Genomic DNA, 24003 nt, shown 5'->3' on the forward strand with positions numbered 1-24003 from the left:
AACAAAAACAACAAAACCCCAAACAATCCCATGAAAAAGTGGGCTAAGCACATGAATAGACAATTCTCAAAAGATGATATACGACTAGCCAGGAAACAAAAAATCCTCAACATCACTAATGATCAAAAAAATGCAGATCAAGACCACAATGTGATACCACCTCAGTCCTGCAAAAATGGCCATAATAAAAAAATAAAAAAACATTAGATGTTGGTGGAGATGTGGTGAACAGGGAACACATCTACACTGCTGGTAGGAATGTCAACTAGCAAGACCACTATAGAAAACAGTGTGGAGATTTCTTACAGAACTAAAAGTAGAACTACCATTTGATCCAGCAATCTCACTACTGGGAATCTCCCTAGAGGAAAAGAAGTCATTATATGAAAAAGACACTTGCACATGCATGTTTATAGCAGCACAATTCACAACTGCAAAAACGTGGGACCAACCCAAATGCCCATTAATCAATGTGTGGATAAAGAAACTGTGCAATATATATACACGATGGAATACTACTCAGCCATAAAGAGGAATGAGTTAATGGCATTTGCAGTGACCTGGATGAGACTGGAGACTATCATTCTAAGTGAAGTAACTTAGGAATGGAAAACCAAACATCCTATGTTCTCACTCATAGGTGGGAGCTAAGTTTTGGGGATCCAAAGGCATAAGAATGTCAGAATGAACTTTGGGGACTCAGGGTGAAAGGGTGGGAAGGAGGTGAGGGATAAAAGACCACAAATCAGGTGCAGCATATACTGCTTGGATGATGGGTACACCGAAATCTCACACATCACCACTAAAGAACTTACTCATGTAACCAAAAACCACCTGTTCCCCATTTACTTATGGAAAAAAAATCACTGGGGGACACTCTATAATAATGTCATTTCTCATAAAGACAAAAAAACCTCACAAAAAACAATGAAATATGCTACTTCCCTCCCAATTGTTTCCTAAATCCTTACTGTGCTCATCTTTATTCACAGAATGTATCAATACCTGAAATAATGTTATATACTGATTAATTGTTTATTATTTGCCTTCCCAACTAGAAAGTAAATTGCATGTGGGTTGGTACTTCATCTTACTTACTGCTGAATCCAAGAACCTTGCACAGTGACTGGCATACAGTAGTCACTCAATATATATTTACTGAATAAAGGAATGAAAGCCTTGTGGGTGGGATAAGGATTCTGTTCTCTGTTTTGCAGCCCAGAAATACTGATGGAAGGTTTTTGTAAGCAAAGTACATAATGTGATCAGAGAGGTGCTTTTAGAAACTGAAATTACGGCAGCAAATGTACAGGAGAGATTAAAATAGGAAGAAATGAGAGATGAAGAGACCTGTTAAGACAGTATATGAGAGTGGAGAGTAAAGAGAAATGTTTAGGAAGTTCAACAGAAATAAATTTATTGATTGGGGTAAAGGGAAAGACTAAGTTAACAATGTGAAAATTTCAAGTGAAAGATGGTTGCACCATAAATAAAAATATGATAATGAAAAAGAAGGTTTTAGAGCAAAGGTGAAGATTCTGGTTTTGCAAATAATGTTTTTTTAAATGTCAGTATGACTAGTGTAGAAATGTCTAGCAGGAAACTGAAAATGAGAGCTTAAGTCCTGAGACAGAAATTGGGTTTGGCATGAGATTTGGGTTTTAGACTCAGGTATAGGGTGATTGTTAAAGCTATGTGCATAACTGAGATTATAAAAAGTACACAGAAGGGATCCAGGGACACCTCAAGAAACACAGACATTTAAGGAGTGGAAGGGAAAGGAAAGTCAGAGAACAGTGTCTTTGGATATCATGTTTTTCAAAAGCTTTTCAAAAGTAGGACAATCAGGAAAGGGTTATATAAATGGAAACTCAATAGAGAATGGAGAGTTTCATAAAGGACCAGGTAATCCCTGATGTCACAGGCTAATAGAAAGCAAGGACAACAGGGACAGGTGCTGTGGCTCATGCCTGTAATCTTAGCACTTTGGGAGGCTGAGGTAGATGGATCACTTGAGGCCAGGAGTTCAAGACCAGCCTGGCCAACATAGTGAAACTCTGTCACTACTAAAAATACAAAATTAGGCAGGTGTGGTGGTGGGTGCCTGTAATCCCAGCTACTCAGGAGGCTGAGGCAGGATAACCGATTGAACCCAGGAGGTGGAGCCAAGATCATGCCATTGCACTCCAGCCTGGGCAACAAGAGTAAAACTTTGTCTTAAAAGGAAAGAAAAGAAAAAAAAAGAAAAGAAAGGAGGAAGGAAGGAAGGCAGGCAGGCAGGTAGGCAAGAAGGAAGGAAGGAAAAAGAAAAAGGAGAGAGAGGTAGGGAGGGAGGGAGGGAAGAAAAGGAAGGAAGGAAGGAAAGTGAGCATTGAGAAAGACACTGAATATGGTGGAGATAGGTGGTCATTGGCTATCACTGAGAATCTGGTTGCTCTGGTCATGCCCCTTACCTGGGGCTTTGAAAGAGGGGGAACAATTCAGAAGCAGAAATGAAAAAGATGGAGACAAACTGTGATGCCAGACTTTTCAGAAACATTTAGCTCAGCTGACCAGGCCTTCCTGGAAGCACTCTTCAATCTTCACTTGCATGGTTTTCTCTTTACATCCTTGGTGGCTCTTTCTCTGTGGCTCCTCTTCCCCTTTTCAACCTTTGGACACTGGATTCTAAGGTTTGGTTCTAGATCTTTTTCTTTTTTAAAGAATTTTATTCTTCTTAGACTTTCCTTTCTTTTCTATCCCCCGCTTTTTTTCCTCTCTTTCCAGGTGGTCTTAAATGTTCTCTTAGATTTAAATGCCACTTTTATGCTTAACATGCCAAATTTATACCTCTAGGCCGGGCCACTTTTCTGAGCTCCCAATTCACATATCTGCAGTTGACAGTTCCATTTAGATGTCAGTCATTTAAACTTAATGTGTTTTAAACAGAACTCTTATTTCTACCAAATGTATTCCTTCCTGTCTTAACCAAGAGCCACCAATTTATCCAGTTGCTCATGTCAGAAGCCTCAGAATCATCCTAATTATTCATTTCCCTCACTCACCCCAGTGAATCAGCAAGTCCTGTTGATTTTATCTCCTTAAATTTTTGCAAATTCACCGCCTTTTCTCTGTCTTTGCTGCCACCATGGTAGACCAGGCTGCTACAGTAGCCTCTTAATTGCTCTCTCTGCTCTTGCTTTCCTCTAGTTCCTTCTTCATATATCTGCAAGAGGTGTCATTTTCTTATTTCTATCTAAAAACCCTTAAATGGTTATCTGTTGAATTCAAAATAAATTCTAAGCTACTAAGCTGTTCTCTGCCTACCTCTCAGATCATCCTGATTTTACCCTTGGTCACTGCACTTTAATGGCAGTGGACTTTCAGCTCCTCAAGCAAGCCAGGATCTTTCTGCCTCAGGGTCTTTGCACAAGCTGTTCCCTCAGCTGGAATTGCTGTTTTCCTCACTCTTCCCAGGGCTCCTTTTCATCCTTCAGGTCTTATCCAAAACACTCCCTCACTGGAGAGGCCTTCTCTACCTATCTTCAGTGGGGTCTCTGATTACTCTCTCTTCAGCTCCTAATTTCTTCATAACACTTAACATGAGTGGCAGTGTGTCATATTTTTCTTTGGGTAGGGATTATTATTTTCTTAACTAGAAAGCGGAACCTTGACTTACTCTTTATCTCCCTAACATCTAGTGTCATGCTTGCCACAAAGTAAGAGGAACTCACTAAATATTAAATAAATAAATGAATAATACTTTCAAGAACATTGGCAGCAACTGGAGTGAGAAGCAGAGGGCAAGAACTCCCAGGAATCTATGACTTGAGGGGAGGCTTTCCAGGATGTACTTGTGCATGTTTGCAGAGAGGGTGAGACTGAAGAGGAAAGGGGTGAGAGCGTCATGATGGAGTAAAGTAGCCAAGAAGGAACCAGGTTAAGGGCACAGTTGGAGGGGTTAGTCCAGGCAGCGTGAAAGGACAGCGCTTCCATGGTGGGGGGTATGATGTGGACTCAGCGTGAGTGGAGGGAAGGATTAGGAATGCTTATGTCCGTCCTTTCAGTTATAGACAAGGAGAAGGGAGGGTCATGTGTGGGGAGTCAGAGGCTTGGAATAGGCAAGAAGGCTTCGGGCTGTGAAGGTCTGAGAAGGGGTCAAGGACAGGTTAATAAGAGGTTTGCTGGTTGGAAGAGCTGATCCAATGTCAGAGAGAGGGAATTTGTAGAACTTTACAGGAGCCAAATTAATCACATGTCGCCAGGAGTATTAATACGGGATTCTCAAAAGAATTCCTTGAGAATGTAGAAAAAAATTCCCAGCTCAATTGTATTCTCAATCTTTATATATGTGGGGCAGATTTTAATCTACCCTTTTTCTGAAAAATAGCTTAATCCTTTTACATCGGTTTATTAATAATAGACTGAAGAAGAACGTTCATGGTTTGGTCATGGCAAAAATGCTCCATTTCATGGTTTGTTTGCTTTGCTTTTCACTCCAGTAATAGATTTGCTTGGCCCAGTGCTCAGGGAGTGGGTTTTAAACCACTGCCTCTAACTCTGAAGAATGGGACACAGCCAAGTGACAGTGTGCTGTGTTTCATCCTGAGTAGAAAAGAGTGCCTACCTTTTTTCATTCTGAATTTAGGGTTGCCCCTTTCTCTTACAGGGGTGAGTTGTGGGGGAGAACAGAAGGTTGTGAAATCTGAGAGCAGCACTCTGGAGTTCCTCTGGGGGTGGGCAATAACTCTGCCCACTTTCTCCCTACGCTCTGGTTCAGGCTTTCGGGATGATGACATTTCACTGAGTGCAAGAAACCTGAATAGCCAGTAACTGAACACCCTGCCTCAAAAACTTCTTCAACTCTAATTTCAAAGGAGCTAGGGATGTTTCCTGGTTGAAAGCATAGGGGCATTTTGTTGCCAGCTTAGGCTTGGGAAGGATCTGGAAACAGAGTGGCAGTTTTGCCTCCCTCTATGTCAGAGAGGGAGTTGGTGTGGGTTTCCTTTATTTTTTACTTTGAGAGTGCATTATTTCCCTTCTGTGCATGCAAGGACGACACCTGGGTTTCATGATGTGAACAGAAAGGTAGCATCAGACAGAAAATTATGAAGTCTTTAAGGTGTGCTTACAATAAAAAGACATGAATCTTCTCCAGGTATTCACAGTGACCCATCTGCTTGATTCTGGCTTTGATATTCTAAGGCAAGGACCAGCTGCATTTGATAAAACCATCCTTAGATGAGCGCTGCATAGATATTCATTGATTTTTGCGGACTTTCAGGTCAAGCTGCTCTTGAAGTACTGGTGAATCTCCTTGGAACTGCAGAACTACATTATGTTTATTTTCTTTTCCTAGCACTTGGAAGGCCCTGCTAATGTTTATTAGCTGATCCTTTGTACATGAACTGAGTAGCAGAAACTCTCTTGGTGCTCATTCTCCCATGCTTGTGCTAAATAATAAACTTCTTTCTGCCTTCCAGAAATGTTGTGAACCTTTTCACTGGTTGAACCCAATAATGATTAGTTTCATTTAGGTTCAGGGTCAGAGAAAGGCAGGCCCACACAAGAACCCAAAGGCACCAGTTCTTCAGAATACTTGGGGAGATTCTGGAACACCAGCATGTTTCAGAGAACCTTGAGAGGTTGCATATGTGATCTTTAAGGGGTTGGGGGAAGTCACAGCTAGACTTCACAATTGAATTGGGTGATGAGGCAGTCAGTTCGTTTTCTAGAAACACGCCTCACAGATCTCCAAGAACCCAGCAGCATCTTAATGGCATGGCATGGCAAGATGACTTACTCGATTGTATCTTATCATCTCTGTATTGCAAATGCTTACAAACTGCATACCTCAGTGACTCCCAGGCAGAAGAGCAGGTAGCTATCATTACTTACAGTATACAGTTAACACAGTAATGTGGGCAGAATGAAGGTAAAAAGCCAGAGTTAATTTTGGAAAAAATGGATTACCGTTATAATGAAAAACAAACAACACACTACTTTACACTGTCTTTAGACTAGGAATCCAACATTAAATAAATAATATAGTTGCTCCTTTGAAAATACTTCCATTACACCTCACCCCCTCTGCTGTGTATTTCTCTGCTAGTTCTACATGTGAATATGGCATTAGGGTGCAAGGGTTGAGCCCCATGGGTGATGGTGCTGCAATCAAACCCAGTGACTCTGTTCATCTTGGGTGAACCAAGAGGATGCTTCACGACTACATATGGGCTGGGTGGGTGGGGATGACAGGGATTGGGTGGGTTTGGGATGACAGAAAGAACTGAAGTGTGGTCGGTTAATGGGTTCTTTTTGTACTAATATATTTTTGATACTTCCTGAGTCAAAGCATTTAATTCTCTTCTAATATATACAGTGTTAAAAGTGAATCACAATACATCAGACTTTTACTCTGCATAGCAAATGTGTTGCAAGGGAATTAGTAGAACCATAAAGCAGTTGAATCAATGTAAAATAAATGTTCTTATGAGGGAGCCTTGTTATTCTCTGTTGGTGAGGTGATTTTCTGATATTATATATTAATGCATGAGAATACACAGAGAAGACTTCTTAATTGAAACTTCTCTGATGGATACTTGCTTGCTTAGTAAGAAATCTGAGTAATGCAGATAATCACAAAGAGACTTATATGTTACATATTTAATTTTAGCCTAAAGCACATAAATGCAATATTCTTAATGAAAAATGTGTTCTGCAATTGGGGTTCTGCCTTATCATTTTTGCATAAATCTCACTCATAATGCATCACTTATTTTCCTTAATTTTAGTGTTTTTTAAAATTAATTTTTTAAAGCAGCACATGAACTCAACTTTTGTGGGAGCCATCTGAGGACAAAGTCCTAGATATTTAAGATCTTTCCCCCCACATAGTTGTGTGTTCACCCCTGATTTTAAAGTATTTTTGGTATTTTAGTATATTTAGTATTTTGCATTTATCAAGCTTTTCTAAAGCATTCTATTTTCATAAACCATCCATCTTTCTTTCTGTACCATATGTCATCAGTTTATGCAATAATATAAAATTAAACCATGCCATTATAATTACAAATACAACTGGCATGACAAGGTTTGGGAATGGGATGGGTGCACTGGCTCATGCCTGTAATCCTAGCACTTTGGGAGGCTGAGGCAGACAGATTGCTTGAACCCAGGAGTTTGAGACCAGCCTGGGCAACATAGTGAGACCCTGTTTCTTCAAAAAATTAGTAAAAAATTAGCCAAGCATGGTGGCATCTGCCTGGGATCTCAGCTGCTCAGGAGGCTGAGACTGGAGAACTGCTTCAACATGGGAGGTTGAGGCTGGAGCAAGCCATAATTGCACCATTGCACTGCAGCCTATGCAACAGAGTGAGACCCTGTCTCAAAAAAAAAAAAAAAAAAAAAAAAAGAAAAAGAAAAAGAAAAGATCTGGTAATGAACACGCTGACTCTTTGCTAGCATTCAAACAATGTTAAGAACAGAATTCTGTGGATACTAAAGAGCATTTCGTGTTCTGCAGGCCTCAGTATGCTTTGTGGGAGTGAGGTGTGTTGGTTAATCTGGCCAGTCAGTGAAGGAAATAAGTTCTGAGAGCTTCTACTCTATTATAAAACAAATACAATATTTACATAAGTAGGGAAGTAACCGAATAGTGTTTTGTGAACTTTGATTTCTACACACATGTGTGACATTTTGCTTGTGCGAGAGATGAGAAGCAGGAGAAAAGGAGAGATGGACCTTTACATCAAAATATTGGACCTAATTACATTTTTTTTACCTCATTCCAGGGTTTGTAAGAGATATGCTGGTTAACATGCACTGGATAGATTACTTTTTTTTTTTTTTTTGAGTTGGAGTTTCGCTTTTGTTGCCCAGGCTGGAGTGCAATGGTGCAATCTTGGCTCACCACAACCTCCTCCCCACAGGTTCAGGCAATTCTCCAGCCTCAGCCTCCTGAGTAGCTGGGATTACAGGCATGTGCCACCACACCTGGCTAATTCTGTATTTTTAGTAGAGACAGGGTTTCTCCATGTTAGTCAGGCTGATCTCATTGTGATCTCAGGTGATCCGCCCACCTTGGCCTCCCTAAGTGCTGGGATTATAGGATTACAGAGCCCAGCCCGGATTACATTTTTATTACAAACATCTTCTGTGATTCATACTTACGACTTTTGAGTATAATCTTTATAATATCGTAGGTAAGGTCATGAAGTTTTGAATTTACTTTTTTTTTTTTTTTTGAGACAAAGTCTCACTCTGTCACTCACGCTGGAGTGTAATGGTGCATTATTGGCTCACTGCAACCTCCTTCTCCTGGGTTCAAGTGATTCTCCTGCCTCAGCCTCCCGAGTAGCTGGGATTACAGGTACCTGCCACCACACTCAGCTAATTTTTTGTATTTTTCGTAGAGACGGGGTTTCACCATGTTGGTCAGGCTTGTCTCGAACTCCTGACCTCATGACCTGCCTACCTCGGCCTCCCAAAGTGTTGGGATTACTTTGGGAGCCTGTGCCTGGCTGAATTTACTTTTTAAAATTAAAAAATAAATTACAAGTCACAAAAATGTCCACCATCTCTTTCAGGGAAGTTCTAGGCAGAGTAGTATTCTCCTTAAGTGAGAAGCCGGCATTTCTTGCCACATTTCCTAACCTGAGGTAGAAGCTGGCAGCTGCCTTTTCAGGCTGCGGGGTAACAAGATGGATGAGGATCTGGGCAGGGACGGCCTGCTTCACCCTGCTACCTCCCCCAAGCTGGCCTCAGGAATTCCTGGTAGTCTGTGCCATCTCTTCAGTTGGATCATTTACTTGAAGGTGCCTTGCAGATAGAAACAGCTTAGATATATTTTTGCCCTCATGATTCCTATGCTCAGATACAGTCATACAGGTGAAAGAAAATGCATTCTGAAAAATCTGTGGGTTGAAATGTTGGCATAGAGTTGTAATTATGTTAGCAAAATCTGAGGTGGAGTGGGGGCACCTTCGTGTGCTTAGCATTCAAGAATTCTTCCTCAGAAATACTATTGCAAAACAAATGAAAATTCTGGTCCAGGGTTTTTTGTTTTTTTTCTAATGAGATGGCTGAGGCTATGGTCAGATTATAATTCAGACAGTGAACAATATATGGTTGGTAGACTTCCATGGCACAGCATAATTTCTCCATAAGAGAGTATTTTTTTTTTTTTTTTTTTTGAGACAGGGTCTCCCTCTGTCACCCAGACTGGAGTGCAGTGCTGCGACCTTCGCTCACTGCAACCACCACCTCCCAGGTTCAAGCAATTCTCCTGTCTCAGCCTCCCAAGTAGCTGGAACTATAGGTGTGTGCTGCCACGCCCCAACTAATTTTTGTATTTTTAGTAGAGATGGGGTTTCACCATGTTGGCCACTTTGGTCTCCAACCCCTGACCTCAAGTGATCCTCCTGCCTTAGCCTCCCAAAGTGCTGGGATTACAGGCATGAGCCATCATGCTCAGCTCATAAGGAAGTCTTTTAAGGAAGGGTGATTCACCTAGTATCAGATAGTAGGTGGTCACAGAAATTGTGCAGTCAATTTTGAAATTTAGTCACCTTGAACTAGTAGGTCAGAAAGATTTTCCATCTTCAAACATTAGAATCTCCTGTGGTGGTGGCATCATAAAATTTGTGCTTTGCTGTGGCAAGTAGCTCAGGGCATTAGCATTCCATCTTGTTCTTTCAGACTGCTGGTGTAACAACAGTAATGACTACTATTTGCTTAGTGCTTGATAAAGCACATCTACATGTCCTAATCTCATTTTATATTGATAGCAACTTTGCGTTTGGGTGATATCTCAATTTTACAGAGATGTTAATGACATACCTCCATTAAATCATAATGTTAGGGCCAGAACCCAGGTCTCTTGACTCCAATTCTTCCATTTTTTCAAAACAGTTTATGCTCAATGCTTATAGAATAATAATCACTGAGAAAAAGTGTCCAGAGGCATGTGTGAGATGACGCTATCGAAGAAATATTCTATCATCAATGCTACTTTAGATTTCTCATTATAAAAGAGTTCCCCAAAGAGGCATTTGATAATATACATCACAAATGCATGCCAATAAGGTAGGTATGGGACTTACAGATGCTCATAATAGCTTGAATGTTTCAGTGGGTTGAGGCTGGGGTATGTGTGTCTCTGTTTTTCTTGGTAACTGATAATATTCCTGAATAGTTAGGAGCTAGTGTGTTGATCCTTTATTGGCCAAGTAATGTTTTGATGCCATCAGATAATGCTTTGGTAGTAAGAAGTAATTATTAACTTTAATATGCCAGCATTAATTCGAAAACATCAGCTTAGATGATGTTGCAGAAGCATTTTGTATTGGTAAACCCAATGTAAGGAGAGTTGATTCTCTGAAGGGTCCTGGTACTATCAGGACAAGAGTATCATTGTTTATTCCACAAATTTACACAATTTCTTACACTTAGATTTTACAGATGGATGAATCTCAAGGCATGTATTTGGGATGTACAACATGTTGAGTGCACAGTATACTACATTTTATACACAGAACCATCTATATGGTTTGCTTCTAGAAAGACTATGAGATTTTTCAGCACAAATTCTTGGACTAACTCTGGCTGACATAAAATTCTTCAACATGCCTGAAATACTCACTTTAAGCACATGGTCTTAGGTGAAGTCTATATTCAGATGCTTACTCAAGAGTAGATTTATACTATCTTCTGCTGTATGCATCTTTTAAAAATATAACACCATAACACTATCTTCATTATAGTAATAGCAGTAAATAGAAAGAGGACAAACTGGCCTTCAATGTTATTACCAGAAAAAATTACTCCACGAAAACCTGACCTTAAGTTACATCAGAATAAACCTAAAGCAAATCAAAAGGAGAAAAATAATAACAGGAAGGATTTAATAACAAAATAACCCCAGGAAACCCCATTCTTAAATTATTTCAGAATAAATCTGAAACAATCAATGAGAAAAATAACAATAGAAAGTGGTAATAAGTGGAGCTCCACCCAGCAATCAGAAGAACTCCTGAGTAGCTCTCAGTGCCTCAGCTACTACAGTTACTTCCCTCTTCCATTTTCTGCCATCAATGCAACTTTAGTGGCCACATCAGAACCCAGGGCATCTTTTCATCACAACCTCCAATTCGCAAGCCTTTTCTGTGTTCTGTGGGTCTGCATCAAAGCACTCAGCATTTTTTTTTGTTCCTTTTGTATTAAAGGTGCTTTCATTTAACTTCCACAGCAGCCATGTCTACACCAACAATAGCTATCATAGTTGATTGGGCACTTGCAATGTTTTTGGTACCAGGTCTTTTATATCTATTTCACTTACTCAATGAGCTAGGTATTGCTATTCACTAATATGAAATTGCTTTCAGAGATTAAAACTCTTTGAATTGTTTTGGCTTCGAGCAGCACTGATCCCACCACGATAACCCTCCAAAAGTTGATCTTGGGAACAGACCTCACTATCTTAATGGAAGGAGTTCAGTAATAAGTATTGAAAATTCATTGGGACAGTGTATCTGTAGAAAAAAACTATATTTTGATACTGCGGGCTCTTTTAATATAGGGGATTTTCTTTTTTCATCAAAGTATAATGCTTAGAAATACTCCCACTTAGGATGCTGACCTTTCCCTATTTATTCTGGATACTTCCATAGTTACTAAGATGTCTATTAGGTGCAACATGGGCAATTCTAACTAAGAAATATCCAACCATATTTTTCACTAAGGTCTTGATTAATGTATCAATAAAAGGTATAATCGTCTAAATATATTTTATTTCCCATTAGGAATCTAGTATATGTTGTTCTTAAAATAAATAGAAATGGCGAGTTCTCTTGTTTGTTTTTTCTGTCTTTTTATGTTTCAATTTCATTAATGAGTCAGTTAATATCAACAAACCTGCTATGAATGAGCAAGGCCTTAAAAAATTCTTCAAAGTCTGAAATCTTATAAGATTTTTACTGTCATGTTTAAGACTAGATTTTTAAAAAAATAGAAACATAATTAGGCCATTCAGGAACCTGTTAAGTACGGGTTAAATGTGAGTCAAATTAGCACAACTGAAAGGGAAATCAATGAAAATATGTTTCTTCCCCTGAAAGTCACAGATATGACCTTTGAAAACCTGCTGTGTGGGTAATTCTGGCAAAGGAAACAAGCTGGTGACTAACTGAGACGTATATTAAGAGTTTCCCACACACTGTTTAACACACAACACAGCAATTCTTTTTAGTAATAAGGAGAGAGGGAAGACTAATAAAAAGAAGGATAATGAGCTGCCAGGCTAAACTCACCAACAACTGCATCTCAGTGGGAAAGGGGCACCTGGGAGCATCAGTAAGTTAAGCACATTAGAATTATCCAAGAGAAGCAAAATTAAACTTGAATTCAAACCATTGCTTTGAAGGCTGGGATAATAAACTGTCTTCCCCTTGCTGGCAAGAAAAGCCTCCTGTTTTCTCAGTTTACAGTTTATCCATCATGAGTCATAGATTTTCATTTGCTCTCTACATATAAAAAGTATTTTAAGAATGTCAGATGACTGCTCTCTTTCAAGTTTCCACTCTTCTTTGGAAATGCCCATTATTGCTTGTGAATAGTGGGGAGCAGCCGGAAACCACATTATTAAACCAACAGAATCCTTTGAAACCAATGGCATAATCTGGTAGACATTTACTCAGACAACTTAAGAAAAAAATTCTAATCTTTAGGTGAATGTATTTCTGATTTTTATTCATTTTATTGCTGCTATGCAATCAACAAATACAAGTGCTGCTTAATACAACCCTAAAAAATTTTCCTTGTCTCTGACAAGTGTTCTGGGTCTTGCTGATGAGCTTTTGATGACTAGTGGAACAATGCAACAATTGGTAACTTAATTCTGTGCTCCACTGAACAACAACAACAACAACAACAACAACAACAAAAACATTAAAAAAAAACCACAAAAAAAACAAATAAAAAGCTTATTGTTTAATCACAGTTTAAGAAAAATCATATATTTTTATTTTGGCAACACTCTAGAACTCAAGAAATACTAAGGGTGGTATAAAAGAGAACTTAAGGGGTTTGGACCAAAAAGATATGGACATTCTGTAGACAAGCATTAATCTACCTCCCTGGCTCAAGCGATCCTCCCACCTGGCTATTTTGTGTATTTTTTTTTTGTAGAGATGGGGTCTTGCTATGTTGCCCAGGCTGGTCTCAAACTCCTGAGCCCAAGCAATCCTCCTACCTTGGCCTCCCAAAGTTCTGGGATTATAGGCATGAGCCACCATGCTTGGTTATAATTATTTTCATATAACTCCCCTTTGGAAAACGTTAAAGGAATAAAATAAAAATAAATGTAATTGATACATTGCATATAGCACTCCTATATCCGGTGACATTCTTATCAGGGCACAAGTTCCAATGACTGTTTTATAAATTCTTTACAATGCAGAGAAAATTTTTGCTTCAGTGGAAAACTATGCGTTGTTTGGAGTACACCCTTCCAGGGTTTTGGATTCTGATTTTATGGGGCTCTGCTCTTTTCATAGCCTTTTAGCTATTTTACAGCTCTGTAAGTTGTTGATAACTGGTAGCAATGCAAAATAATTCTTGCCTATGGACATGTAAATCAATTCTGCCTAGTGGAGGTTTAACTGACTTCCCTCCCACACTGTGGATGGAGCCAGTTTTGCTTCTATTTGCACATTGATTTCAATATTCCTGATCTTTAAATGTTTCTGTTCTTTGGATAGTGCTTTGAACTGGTTTTAACATCTCACTGGTTTCTTCATTATTAATGACTTAAATTTTAAAAATGAGTTAAATAAAATGTTTAGCATGTGTTAACTTTCTGTTTATGTGAGAATCATGATTTTACTTTTTTTTTGGAAAATTATTCTTTAATTACAATATAAAGAAAAAGCAGGTTTTGAGAGGAAAGTTTTGAAATCAGATGTCTATAATCTCTGATCTCACAGATGGTTACCAGTCTTCTTTTTTATTGCTGCAATTTTATTCAGAGCTTCCATTCATTTTTTAAACCCAGATAAACTTTTGAAGAGTGAAAAATCAATGTAACAATTGATAATTTCAATTTCTGCTCTATAAAGTTAAAACAAATAAACAACCTATCAATGTTTTAATCACCATTCAAAAAATAATATATATTTATATATTTTATATATTTTTATTTTGGCAACAATCTAGCACCCAAGAAATATTAATGATGGTTTACAAGAGACCATAGTTGGCCCAAAAAGATGTGGAAAGCCTTTAGACAATTCTAAGTAGTTTATTTTCCACATAACTCTCTTTTGCAAGTTGATATTTTTATTGAGACCCTCCATAGGAACCATTATATTGTGTTTAAAAAAACATTTCACAACATCCAATAAATAAAAACATATTTTTATACTTACTGTGCCCCACCAGAGAGCATCTGCATATGTAGAAAACTCTTTATTGGCATCCTTTTCCACCAGATAGACAAGGAAAGATGAAAAAATAAGAACCAAAAATCCTATGTACCAAGCTGTGATTAATTCCTAGATATAAAAGGAATGAAAGATTTTTTAGAGGTGGAAAATCTTTGAAAAAGGAAAAAAGAATTCTATGATGATTCTATCCACTTTACTGATTCCTGGATGTTTACGGTGGCTTTTACACAGTACATTGCACATCATGTCCCAAAATTGTTTTAACCAATTTCTGCAATGACTAAGTTTGCTTGTGATAGGTTTATTAAATATTATAACAATCAATGAAAAGATTTCAAAAAAAATTTTTTTTGAACTCAGAAAGCAAATCGTACCTTGCTGTGAGCATAAACCACCGAACCCAGTAATTTCCAAGTGCCTCCCCTTCGGTCCATGCGCACCATGCGGAGGATCTGTAGGAAACGGAGACTTCTGAGTGCAGACGTGGCAAAAATATTACCCTGAGTTTTTGCAGAAACAACTGCTATTGAAGCGATAAGAACAATGGTATCTGAAAGACACAGGTTGAAACAGCCATAATTAGCATGACCAGGAATTTTTATTTACCAAAACAATATTTCCAAAAATTCGCTTTGACCTATTTAAGGCACAAATATGCAGATCCTGATCCCCAGCCACACCTAGTGCCACTTGGCCTCTGTGAAGACTTAAGAGTGAAAAGGCAGAGAACAGGACCTACCTATTGCTGTAGTTCTGCCCCTTTGGCCATTTTGTGCTTTCCCTATGCAATTTTGAACCACATATTAATTAACCTTCAACACATTGGACAATAGCATTAAAAAAACCCAAGGTTTCAGAGACCCTTAAAACTCTGGGGCAACGTTTCACAATTTCTCTGGTTTCATCCTTTTTCCTGTGGCAAAAGGAACTCCTGCCTCAGCCTTCAACACTACAGCTTCTGGGTGATGTGACAGAGGCATCTAAATCTGCCCAGCCATGAAAGTGCTACAAGGTATAATCATGCCTCTAGTTTTCCTGCCAAATAAGTTTGCATTCCCTTTATCCCAAAAATTCCCTAGCATGGCACCTGCAACTTTGCATATTGTTTAGCAAAGGCCTCAACTAAGCTGAATATTCTTCCTGTACAGAGTATTCCTTAGACCTGGTTCGCCAATTATGTATAAGTTTGCTGCATAATTAAGTAATATTACATTTGTTATAATAGGGTTTGTAAATATAAACACTGCATTGCAAGGGAGTGGATACTTAATGTTTGGCATATTGACACTTGACTTAAAAAAATCTTCCTTTTTATAAGCAAATAAGAGAAAAAGAGCATCTAATGAAAGCATAGAAAAGATAAAAGAGAATGTAATCACTCCACAAGTATTTGAGTGGTGGGAAGTAGGCTTGGAAGTGGTATAAATGAAGTGGGGACGAATGACCTCCTGTGGCAATTTTAATAAAAGTTAGCTTGACCTTAACATCCTCAAATACAATTTCCTTTCTGCTTCAAGTGAGTTGTGTAAGCCTGGGCTTCCACACTCCAAAGAGGAGTTCCATTTCAATGGTATCACATTTGTAATGTTTCTGTCATCCTCTGGATTAACTGCCATATGAGTGTGTATTCCTCATTCAGTTCATCCTTCTCCCTGCACTGAGAAAGGTCTGGTTTCTTAGTGTGGACTGAGAAGACCTTCTGAGCCTCTCTGCTCATGCCCCTTGTTGGGTCAGTGCTTTGAGAAAGAGAGAGGGGTCAGTTGTTGGCATTGCAAGTTTCAGCTGAAGGGCTTTTTCCTCCCTGACTTCCTCTCTTCCTTCCTTTTTCCTTCCTTCCTTCCTTCCTTCCTTCCTTCCTTCCTTCCTTCCATCCATCCATCCATCCCTTGACAGGGTTTCACTCTGTCACCCAGGCTGCAGTGCAGTGGCATGAGTTCCACTCACTGCAACCTCTGTATCCCACCTCAGCCTCCTGAGGAGCTGGGACTACAGGCATGCACTAACATGCCTGGCTAATTTTTGTATTTTTTGTAGAGATGGGGTTTTGCCATGTTGCCCAGGCTGGTCTTAAACTTTTCTTTTTTTTTTTTGGTCTTGAACTTCTGAACTCACATTGTCTGCCAGCTTTGGCCTCCAAAAAGTTGAGATTACAGGTGTGAGCCACTGGTGCCCGCCTTGAAGGACTTTTTCAACCAGCTCTAATGCATGTGCTTTTGTGGGTAAGCACCCAGAGACCCAGAGAGTTACCACTCTTAACAGCTGTTGGAAACAAGAAGGAACTGAATGTGGTGAAACAGACACCAAAGATGTATTCTAAGTGACTAAAGGCCAGCTGCAAAACTATGTACCATGTGATTTTGTTTTAATAGAAATATATACTAGTATATGACCAGGAAAAAATTTTGAGACTAGGCTGGGTACAGTGTCTCATGCCTGTAATCTCAGCACTTTGGGAGGCCAAGGCAAGTGGATCATGAGGTCAGGAGATTGAGACCATCCTGGACAACATGGTGAAATCTTGTCTCTACTAAAAATACAAAAATTAGCTGGGTGTGGTGGTGGGCGCCTGTAATTCCAGCTACTCAGGAGGGTGACGCATGAGAATCACTTGAACCCAGGAGGCAGAGGTTGCAGTGAGCTGAGATCCCACCACTGCACCCCAGCCTGGCGACAGAGCAAGACTCTGTCTCAAAAAAGAAAAAAGTGAGACTATACATTGATTATTACCATTAATTATCTCTAAAGGTAGTGATCTGGAGTTAATATATGCATAAAGGGGCTTTTCACTTTCTAAATTATTAATTTTAATGTGTTAGAATTTTATAAAAATGACCGTGTCTTTGAAATTAAAAAATCTTTATAAAAAGAGTTATGTACAAACACATCTCTTGGTTTTCATCATGTGGAGGGATTTACACCTGACACTAGTGGTTTACAAAGAGACATTACTTATATGGCCCTGTCGGATATATATTTTGCTTTTATTTCCTTGTAATCCTGCTTTCTTTCTCCCAAGTATAGAAAGAAAAGAAAAAGATATACTACCTAATTTACTAAGTTAAAATACTGGAAATACTAGAAAAAAATTACATGGCCAGTAGGGGTGCAGAAAATACTACACTTAATACTATGTGCTTGGCATTTTCTTTAGTTCTAAGTGGTTTTTTTTTTTTTTTTTTTTTTTAATAAACATTACCTTATTTAATCCTTATAACAACTTTATGTGTTAGGTATCTCACAGATCCCATTTTATAGGCAAAAAAAGTGAGGCACAAAAAGCATATATTGTATTCATTTTCTTAAAAAATCAGCTCTTGGTTTGTTAGACTACAGCACAAAAAGTATGCTATGAAGTTAGTTCATTAGAGAAAAACCCAGAAAAGCAAGAGTAAGATTGTTGATTTGAGACAATTAAAAAAATTACACACACAGTGAATCATCATCTAAATGTTTGCAGTTCCAAAACATGCAAAGGTAACCACAGATTTGATTTAATACCTTCCTTGTAATTCAGATCAGACAAGAAAGTTAAGAGTTCAGTAAACTGAAAACACAAGATGAGCAACCAAATGGCAAACAGTGAACGAAGTCACAAAAACGTTTCTGGTTCAGTTACAGTCACCCACTAGAATTTTGCTGTCAGTACCGCCTAGAGTATTTCCTATGCTAATATTTTAGAAGTTGTGAGTAATCTATATTTTTATTTCTATATATATACTTATTATTTTTGTGATCATTACTTCATAGAATGGAGGTTCCACAGGGTTGGATCATTGTTTTGTTCACGAAGGTATCCTAAGTACCCAGAACAGTGCCTGAAACACAGAAGGCACTCAAAAATATTTACATAAGATAACTGAGACTAACAAATACTTAAAAGTTGCCTGAGCTTTGTTCTCTTACCACATCAATGGCTTATTCACTGGAATATCAACCTGAAATACTCAGGTTAATCCAAAGATCACTTCAAGTTTTAGCAATGAATTCTATTACAACATAATTGTTACAGCTCTCATCCATTACAGCTTATTTTAAAATCTCCCTATTCTTTAAAGTATATGCATAAATATTAAATTGGGGGAGTAGCTTAAGCTGTGCAGTTAGTTAATTGTCTAAAATATTTTTTGAAACATAGGAAGCTTGTGTTTAGTGAAGATACCACATTTTTGTATAAGGTAGAAATTACGGACAGACCTTGAAACTCACTGGCTTCATGTTCATTTGTTTATCCATTTATGTATTAAGTGGTTAACTGACTGTCAAGAATTATATTAGACACTTGTATTAAAAACGAATATTCAATCATTTATCTGACCATTCATCACGATTATTAATCAAGTCCCCACTACGTACCAGGCACTGCTAAATGTTTCTATACATCAGTGGTTCTGAATGGGGACAATTTTGCCTCCCTGGGGTATTTAGCAATGTCTGGAGACATTTTTCATTGTCATAACTGGGAAGAGAGTTGCTATGAGGATCTAGTGGTAGAGGCCAGGATTACTGCTAAACATCCTACAATGCCCAGGACAGTCTTAAGAACAAAGAATGAGCCCCAAATGTCAATAGTGCCAAGGTTGAGAAACCATGATGTATATTATTTTATTTAATTCTTCAAGAAACCCTATGCAGTAGATGGTACTATAACCTTCTCTTTCTTATAAACAAAGAAATTGAGGCTTGTAGTGGTCAAGTCACTAAAGCCCAACATGCATAAGTGGTTGAGTTGGTCCTTACTTGACTCCAGAGCTTTGTCCTTAAGAACTATGGAATACCACTCCAATCAGGGTGGGGGATAGGGGTGGAGGAGGAGCAGAAAGGGGAAGGCTGTGAAAGCAGGTGGATAATAAATCAAGAATAAATTGTTATCACATAAAGCATTCAGAGAAGAGAAAAGTGCAGGGAGGAGAAAGCAGAAATAGAATGATGCTGAAAAACAGATGGTACTTTTATGGCTGCTTCAAGAGAAAATGGGACTAGAGAAAGACACAGAACTGCTAATAAACAAGGAGGAGCTCTAAATCGCATGAAAAAAAGCATGTAATTCTGAGCTCTTAAAATCTACCTCTTCCAAAGGAAACAAATTAGAACAAGTTGGGAAGCAGTGAAGAAAGATTATAAGCAGCCCAGTAGAAATGTGAAATGCAGGTTTACAAGGTATTAGGAAGTAGGTTCACAAAGGTACTGAATTACTTAGAATGATTTACACAGGAATTCTGGAAATTTGAGGTGACTGCAAAGATTTGAACAAAATAAATACTATAATGATATTTAAGAAATGTAAAGATCATGAAAGAGCTTATTTTTAGATGCCACTGGAACTTTGCTCAAGTATTATTTAGTCAGCAAAATCAATATGAATTGATCACCATGGACCCTGTCTAAAAGGTGTTAGTCACGGAAATACCAAAAAGCCTTCATTATAAGGTAAATTTACATCCAAAACTTCCCTATCATGAACTCAAGGACTGGGTTAAAGCAAGGCCAATTGTACATCTGAACCTGAAGGTCTATGTTTTGCTCCTACAGTTACACTGCATAATGCATCTTTTAGAAGGCATAACATGGCTCAATATAAAAACACAATGAAAAGAGCTAAATCATCTGGATCAAAGTATGGTTGAATACTTTCAAACTAGTAGTTATAAGGACAGATAAATTCTCTGGAGGTAAGCCACAAAGAGGGTACATCTTGACTCCCAGAAACTGTCTGGAGACTTCAGGCTTTTAAAGTTTTTATATATTAAAAGTTATTCTAGAGTCTCAGAAAGTTTTCCCTAATAACAGAATGAATTTACCTCTTTCTCCTTAAACCAATTTTATCTTTTTCTCTCTGGGAAAATCAGAAGTGCAACAAATACAATGTTCTTAATGTTTATATCCCCCTGTCCCACAACATGTTTTTTTGTTTCAGTTCTTTAAATTATTTTAGTGGCCTCACTATAAGCTAAACTTTGAATAATTTTAATGAAATGTACATTTTAAAGTTATAAAATAAAAGATCAAAACAATACAAATATGTATAAGGTAAGATCCTAAGACCCTAATTTATTTAATTAACCAATTACTTATGCTATAGTTTAGATATCTGACCCTCCAAATGTCATGTGGAAATTTGACCCCGGTGTTAGAGGTGAGGCCTGATGGGAGGTGTTCGGGTCATGGGGGAGAATCGCTTATGGATGGCTTGGTACCATCCTTGAGGTAATGACTGAGTTCTGGCTCTATTAGTTCCCTTAAGAGTTGGTCGTTAAAAAGAACATGGCACTTCTGTCTTGCTTCCTCTCTCACCACGTGATCTCAGCACATGCTGGCCCCGCTTCACCTTCTGCCATGAGTGGAAGCAGCCTGAGGTTCTGACCAGGAGCAGATGCACGCACCACACTTTTTGTACAGCCTGCAGAACAGTGAGCCCCATAAACCTCCTTTCTTTATAAATACTCAGCCTGTGTATTCCCTTATTACAACACAAATGAACTAAGACAGTTATTAATGAATTTTGGGTTACTTTCGGTTTTGCTATTAAGATGATGCTGAAATGAATAGTCCTATACATCTATTTTTAGAATAAGGAATTTAAGGGTAAATTCCTTGAGACTAAATTGTTGGCATATTTTAATTTGTGATTGATCTCAAGATGCCTTCAAAATGATAGTACCAATTCTCCCTAACAAGGTATGGAAACGCTTACTTCTCTCTCTCCTTGTTAATAAAAAGGAATCCTAATAATAATAAAAATAGTACTAGTAAAAGCTAATGTTTACTGTTCACTATGTGACAGACATGGTTCTAAGCATTTTCATGTATTACCTGGGATATTATAAGTCTTCAATCTTTGCAAATAGCTGTATAATAGGCAAAACAAAACCATGCCCCTCCTGCTTTAGACTCCTGGACTTCACATCATTTAAAAGTCACAGAAGTTATCTAGAATGACTTTGTCCAATAAAGATTATAAAAATATTCTCCTATATTTTATTTTGGCACACGTATATGTTTGTTTAGTTAATACATTTATGTTGACTGTTCAGAATCATCTTCATGTCAAAGGTAGCTAGCTGTCTACCACAGATAGGTGCTTCCCTTCCGAGGTCTAGCATTATCTCTGAGAAGTGCCTGCATGTCCAGATGTCTCATTTCCCTGGACCCCTTGCTCTGGGTGAGATGAGGTGACTAATTCTAGTTAGTGGAAGATGAATGGAAATGATGTATGCCACTTTCAGGCTTAGGGCAAGCCCATTTGGCTTATCACTTTCTCTTTTTCTGTGTTAGTTGCATTTTGGTGGTAAGAATGCCCTTAGAAGCAATATGCTGAAGATGGCAGTGTCTTTGTCAGCCTGGATTCCTGAATGACTGCCTGGAACAGAGCCTTTATCTTATACCCCAACCCAAAACAAAGAACACTTTCATTGGATATTCTACAAGTAAGAAATAAACTGCTATTTTGTTTAGTTACTAGAATTTGGAAATTTGTATAATAATTAAGCATTACTCTAGCTTATACAATCTGATACAATCTGTAGCTTTAATGGAATTCTTTTTTGTCTCTGTGGTGAAGTAGAGAACAAATCTCACTTTTTATCCCATGTGAAAGTCAATTTTCCCAATACCATCTAAATAAAAACTATATCCTTCTCTAAATGTTTCCATGTACTTATTGAGAGGCCTATTTTTGGATTCTATTATGTTTTATTGCCTATTCCTACAGTAGTATGACAATAATATTATTCCTTTTCAAAGTTGCATCAATTATTGTAAACCTATTTATTCCTCCCACATTTTACAGCTCAGAAGTGAAGGCACAAATACACAAAAATCCATACATTAAAAAAACAAAAACAAAAACTCTATCCAGATTGATGCAAAAAACAAAGCTGGAAAAAAAATGGTAACATATATGATGATGAACAAAAGATTATTATCTTTAATACATAAACATAAAACACTAAGAAAACATGCTAGCAGGAAATTGGACAGAAGTAACAATGACGAATAAACATATAGAAAGAAGTACTTAACGATTTCTAGTTTTGAAATTTAAAATAGTAGAAAGGTATCATTTTATTCTATCAAACTTACAAAGTTTAAAAAAATGAATTGTCAACATTGGCAAGGCAGAGAAGAAAAAGTAATGAAGATTTTCTGCAAGGATAAATTGATATGGTATTTTTGGGGGAGCAATTTGACATTATTTGCCAAGACTATTAACAATGTGAATAACTATTATTACAGGAATTTAAACTCTAGGGATGTGTGATAAAACTGCAGAGGCCAACAAAAGTTTGCATCAGTATACTTATTAAACTATTATTTTTTTTCTCCTCTCAGCTCATACCTAACACTACTAGTAACAGTATAAAAAAATTAGAACCAATCCCAATTAAACTATTATTTTTTTCTCCTCTCAGCTCATACCTAGCACTACTAGTAATAGTATAAAAAATTAGAACCAATCCAGATCTCTAATAAAGATGGATTAATAAAAAACAACATGGTATATCCTTTCCAGAGCATGGGCTGTGGAGCTCATGTGCCTGAGCTCCAATTCTGGCTCTGCCATTTAATAGTTAGGTTACCTGGGTTAAGTGACTGAAACTTTCTTTGCCTCAGTTTTTTTTTTTTTATCTGTGAAATGAAGATAATAAAAGTACCTATGTCATAGGACTGTTAGAATTGAATAATTTAACTGTGAAACATCTCAGTATAATACTAAACTACACAACACATTTTAGCTAATTTATTATTACTATTATTACCACAAATACTATGCAAGCACAAAACCTCATGTCTTAGAAGAATATTGTGAGATAAAATGTTTCTGAACATCATTATTTAAATAATTGATTACATAGCAGGATATATAGGATTATTTCAGTTTTGCTCTCCCAAAAAATTACATATTCTTTTTATTTTAGAGACAGAGTTTTCCTCTTGTTGCCCAGGCTAGAGTGCAGTGGTGTGATCTCAACTCACTGCAACCTCCGCCTCCTGGATTGAAGGGATTCTCCTGCCTCAGCCTTCCCAATAGCTGGGATTACAGGCACCTGCCACCACGCTCAGCTAATTTTTGTATTTTTAGTAGAGACGGGGTTTCACCATGTTGGTCAGGCTGGTCTTGACCTCCTGACCTCAAGTGATCCACCCGCCTTGGCCCCCTAAAGTGCTGGGATTACAGGTGTGAGACACTGCGCCTGGCCAGATTATATATTCTTATAGTATATAGAAAAATAAATACTATAATACATATATCTACATATTAATGTGATTTTCTTTAGGTGGTAAGATTATGTATAAATTTTAGTCTCTCTCTCTCTCTATATCTTCTGTCCAAATGATCTTTAATAGCCATGTATTGCTTTTGTAATGAGAAAAAAGAGAACCATTATTTATTTTAAAAAGTAGCTATGGCCTAGAAAGGTTAGTACATTGGCCAAGGTAATTTATTTAGTCAGTGGTGGGAAAAGAGAAGAGAAATGGGCAACATTTATTGAGTACTTCTGATGTATGAGGCTGTGTGGGCTACTCAGTACACAGACTCTATTTCATTATTTCTCTATAGTAGCCTTTCAAGAGGCACAGAGGT

General features: G+C 37.8%; 1 protein-coding gene and 1 long non-coding RNA gene across 5 annotated transcripts in view; one reads left to right on the top strand and one right to left on the bottom strand.

Annotated features, from left to right (window-relative positions):
- The window catches only part of KCNQ5 (potassium voltage-gated channel subfamily Q member 5), a 581045-nt gene that overhangs the window by 120166 nt on the left and 436876 nt on the right, over window positions 1-24003 (bottom strand). For all 4 annotated transcript variants that reach the window (XM_074398052.1, XM_074398053.1, XM_039467797.2 and 1 more), the window contains exons 4-5: window positions 14795-14970; window positions 14403-14528 (exon numbers count right to left, since the gene is read on the bottom strand). In XM_074398052.1, the coding sequence (XP_074254153.1) occupies window positions 14403-14528; window positions 14795-14970 (302 nt within the window). The remainder of the gene's footprint in view (window positions 1-14402; window positions 14529-14794; window positions 14971-24003) is intronic.
- Window positions 1-24003, top strand: part of LOC141584324 (uncharacterized) — a 93947-nt gene that overhangs the window by 7576 nt on the left and 62368 nt on the right. The window lies entirely within an intron of this gene.

The sequence above is a fragment of the Saimiri boliviensis genome, chromosome 4, assembly GCF_048565385.1.
Source record: "Saimiri boliviensis isolate mSaiBol1 chromosome 4, mSaiBol1.pri, whole genome shotgun sequence".
NCBI lineage: Eukaryota > Metazoa > Chordata > Mammalia > Primates > Cebidae > Saimiri > Saimiri boliviensis.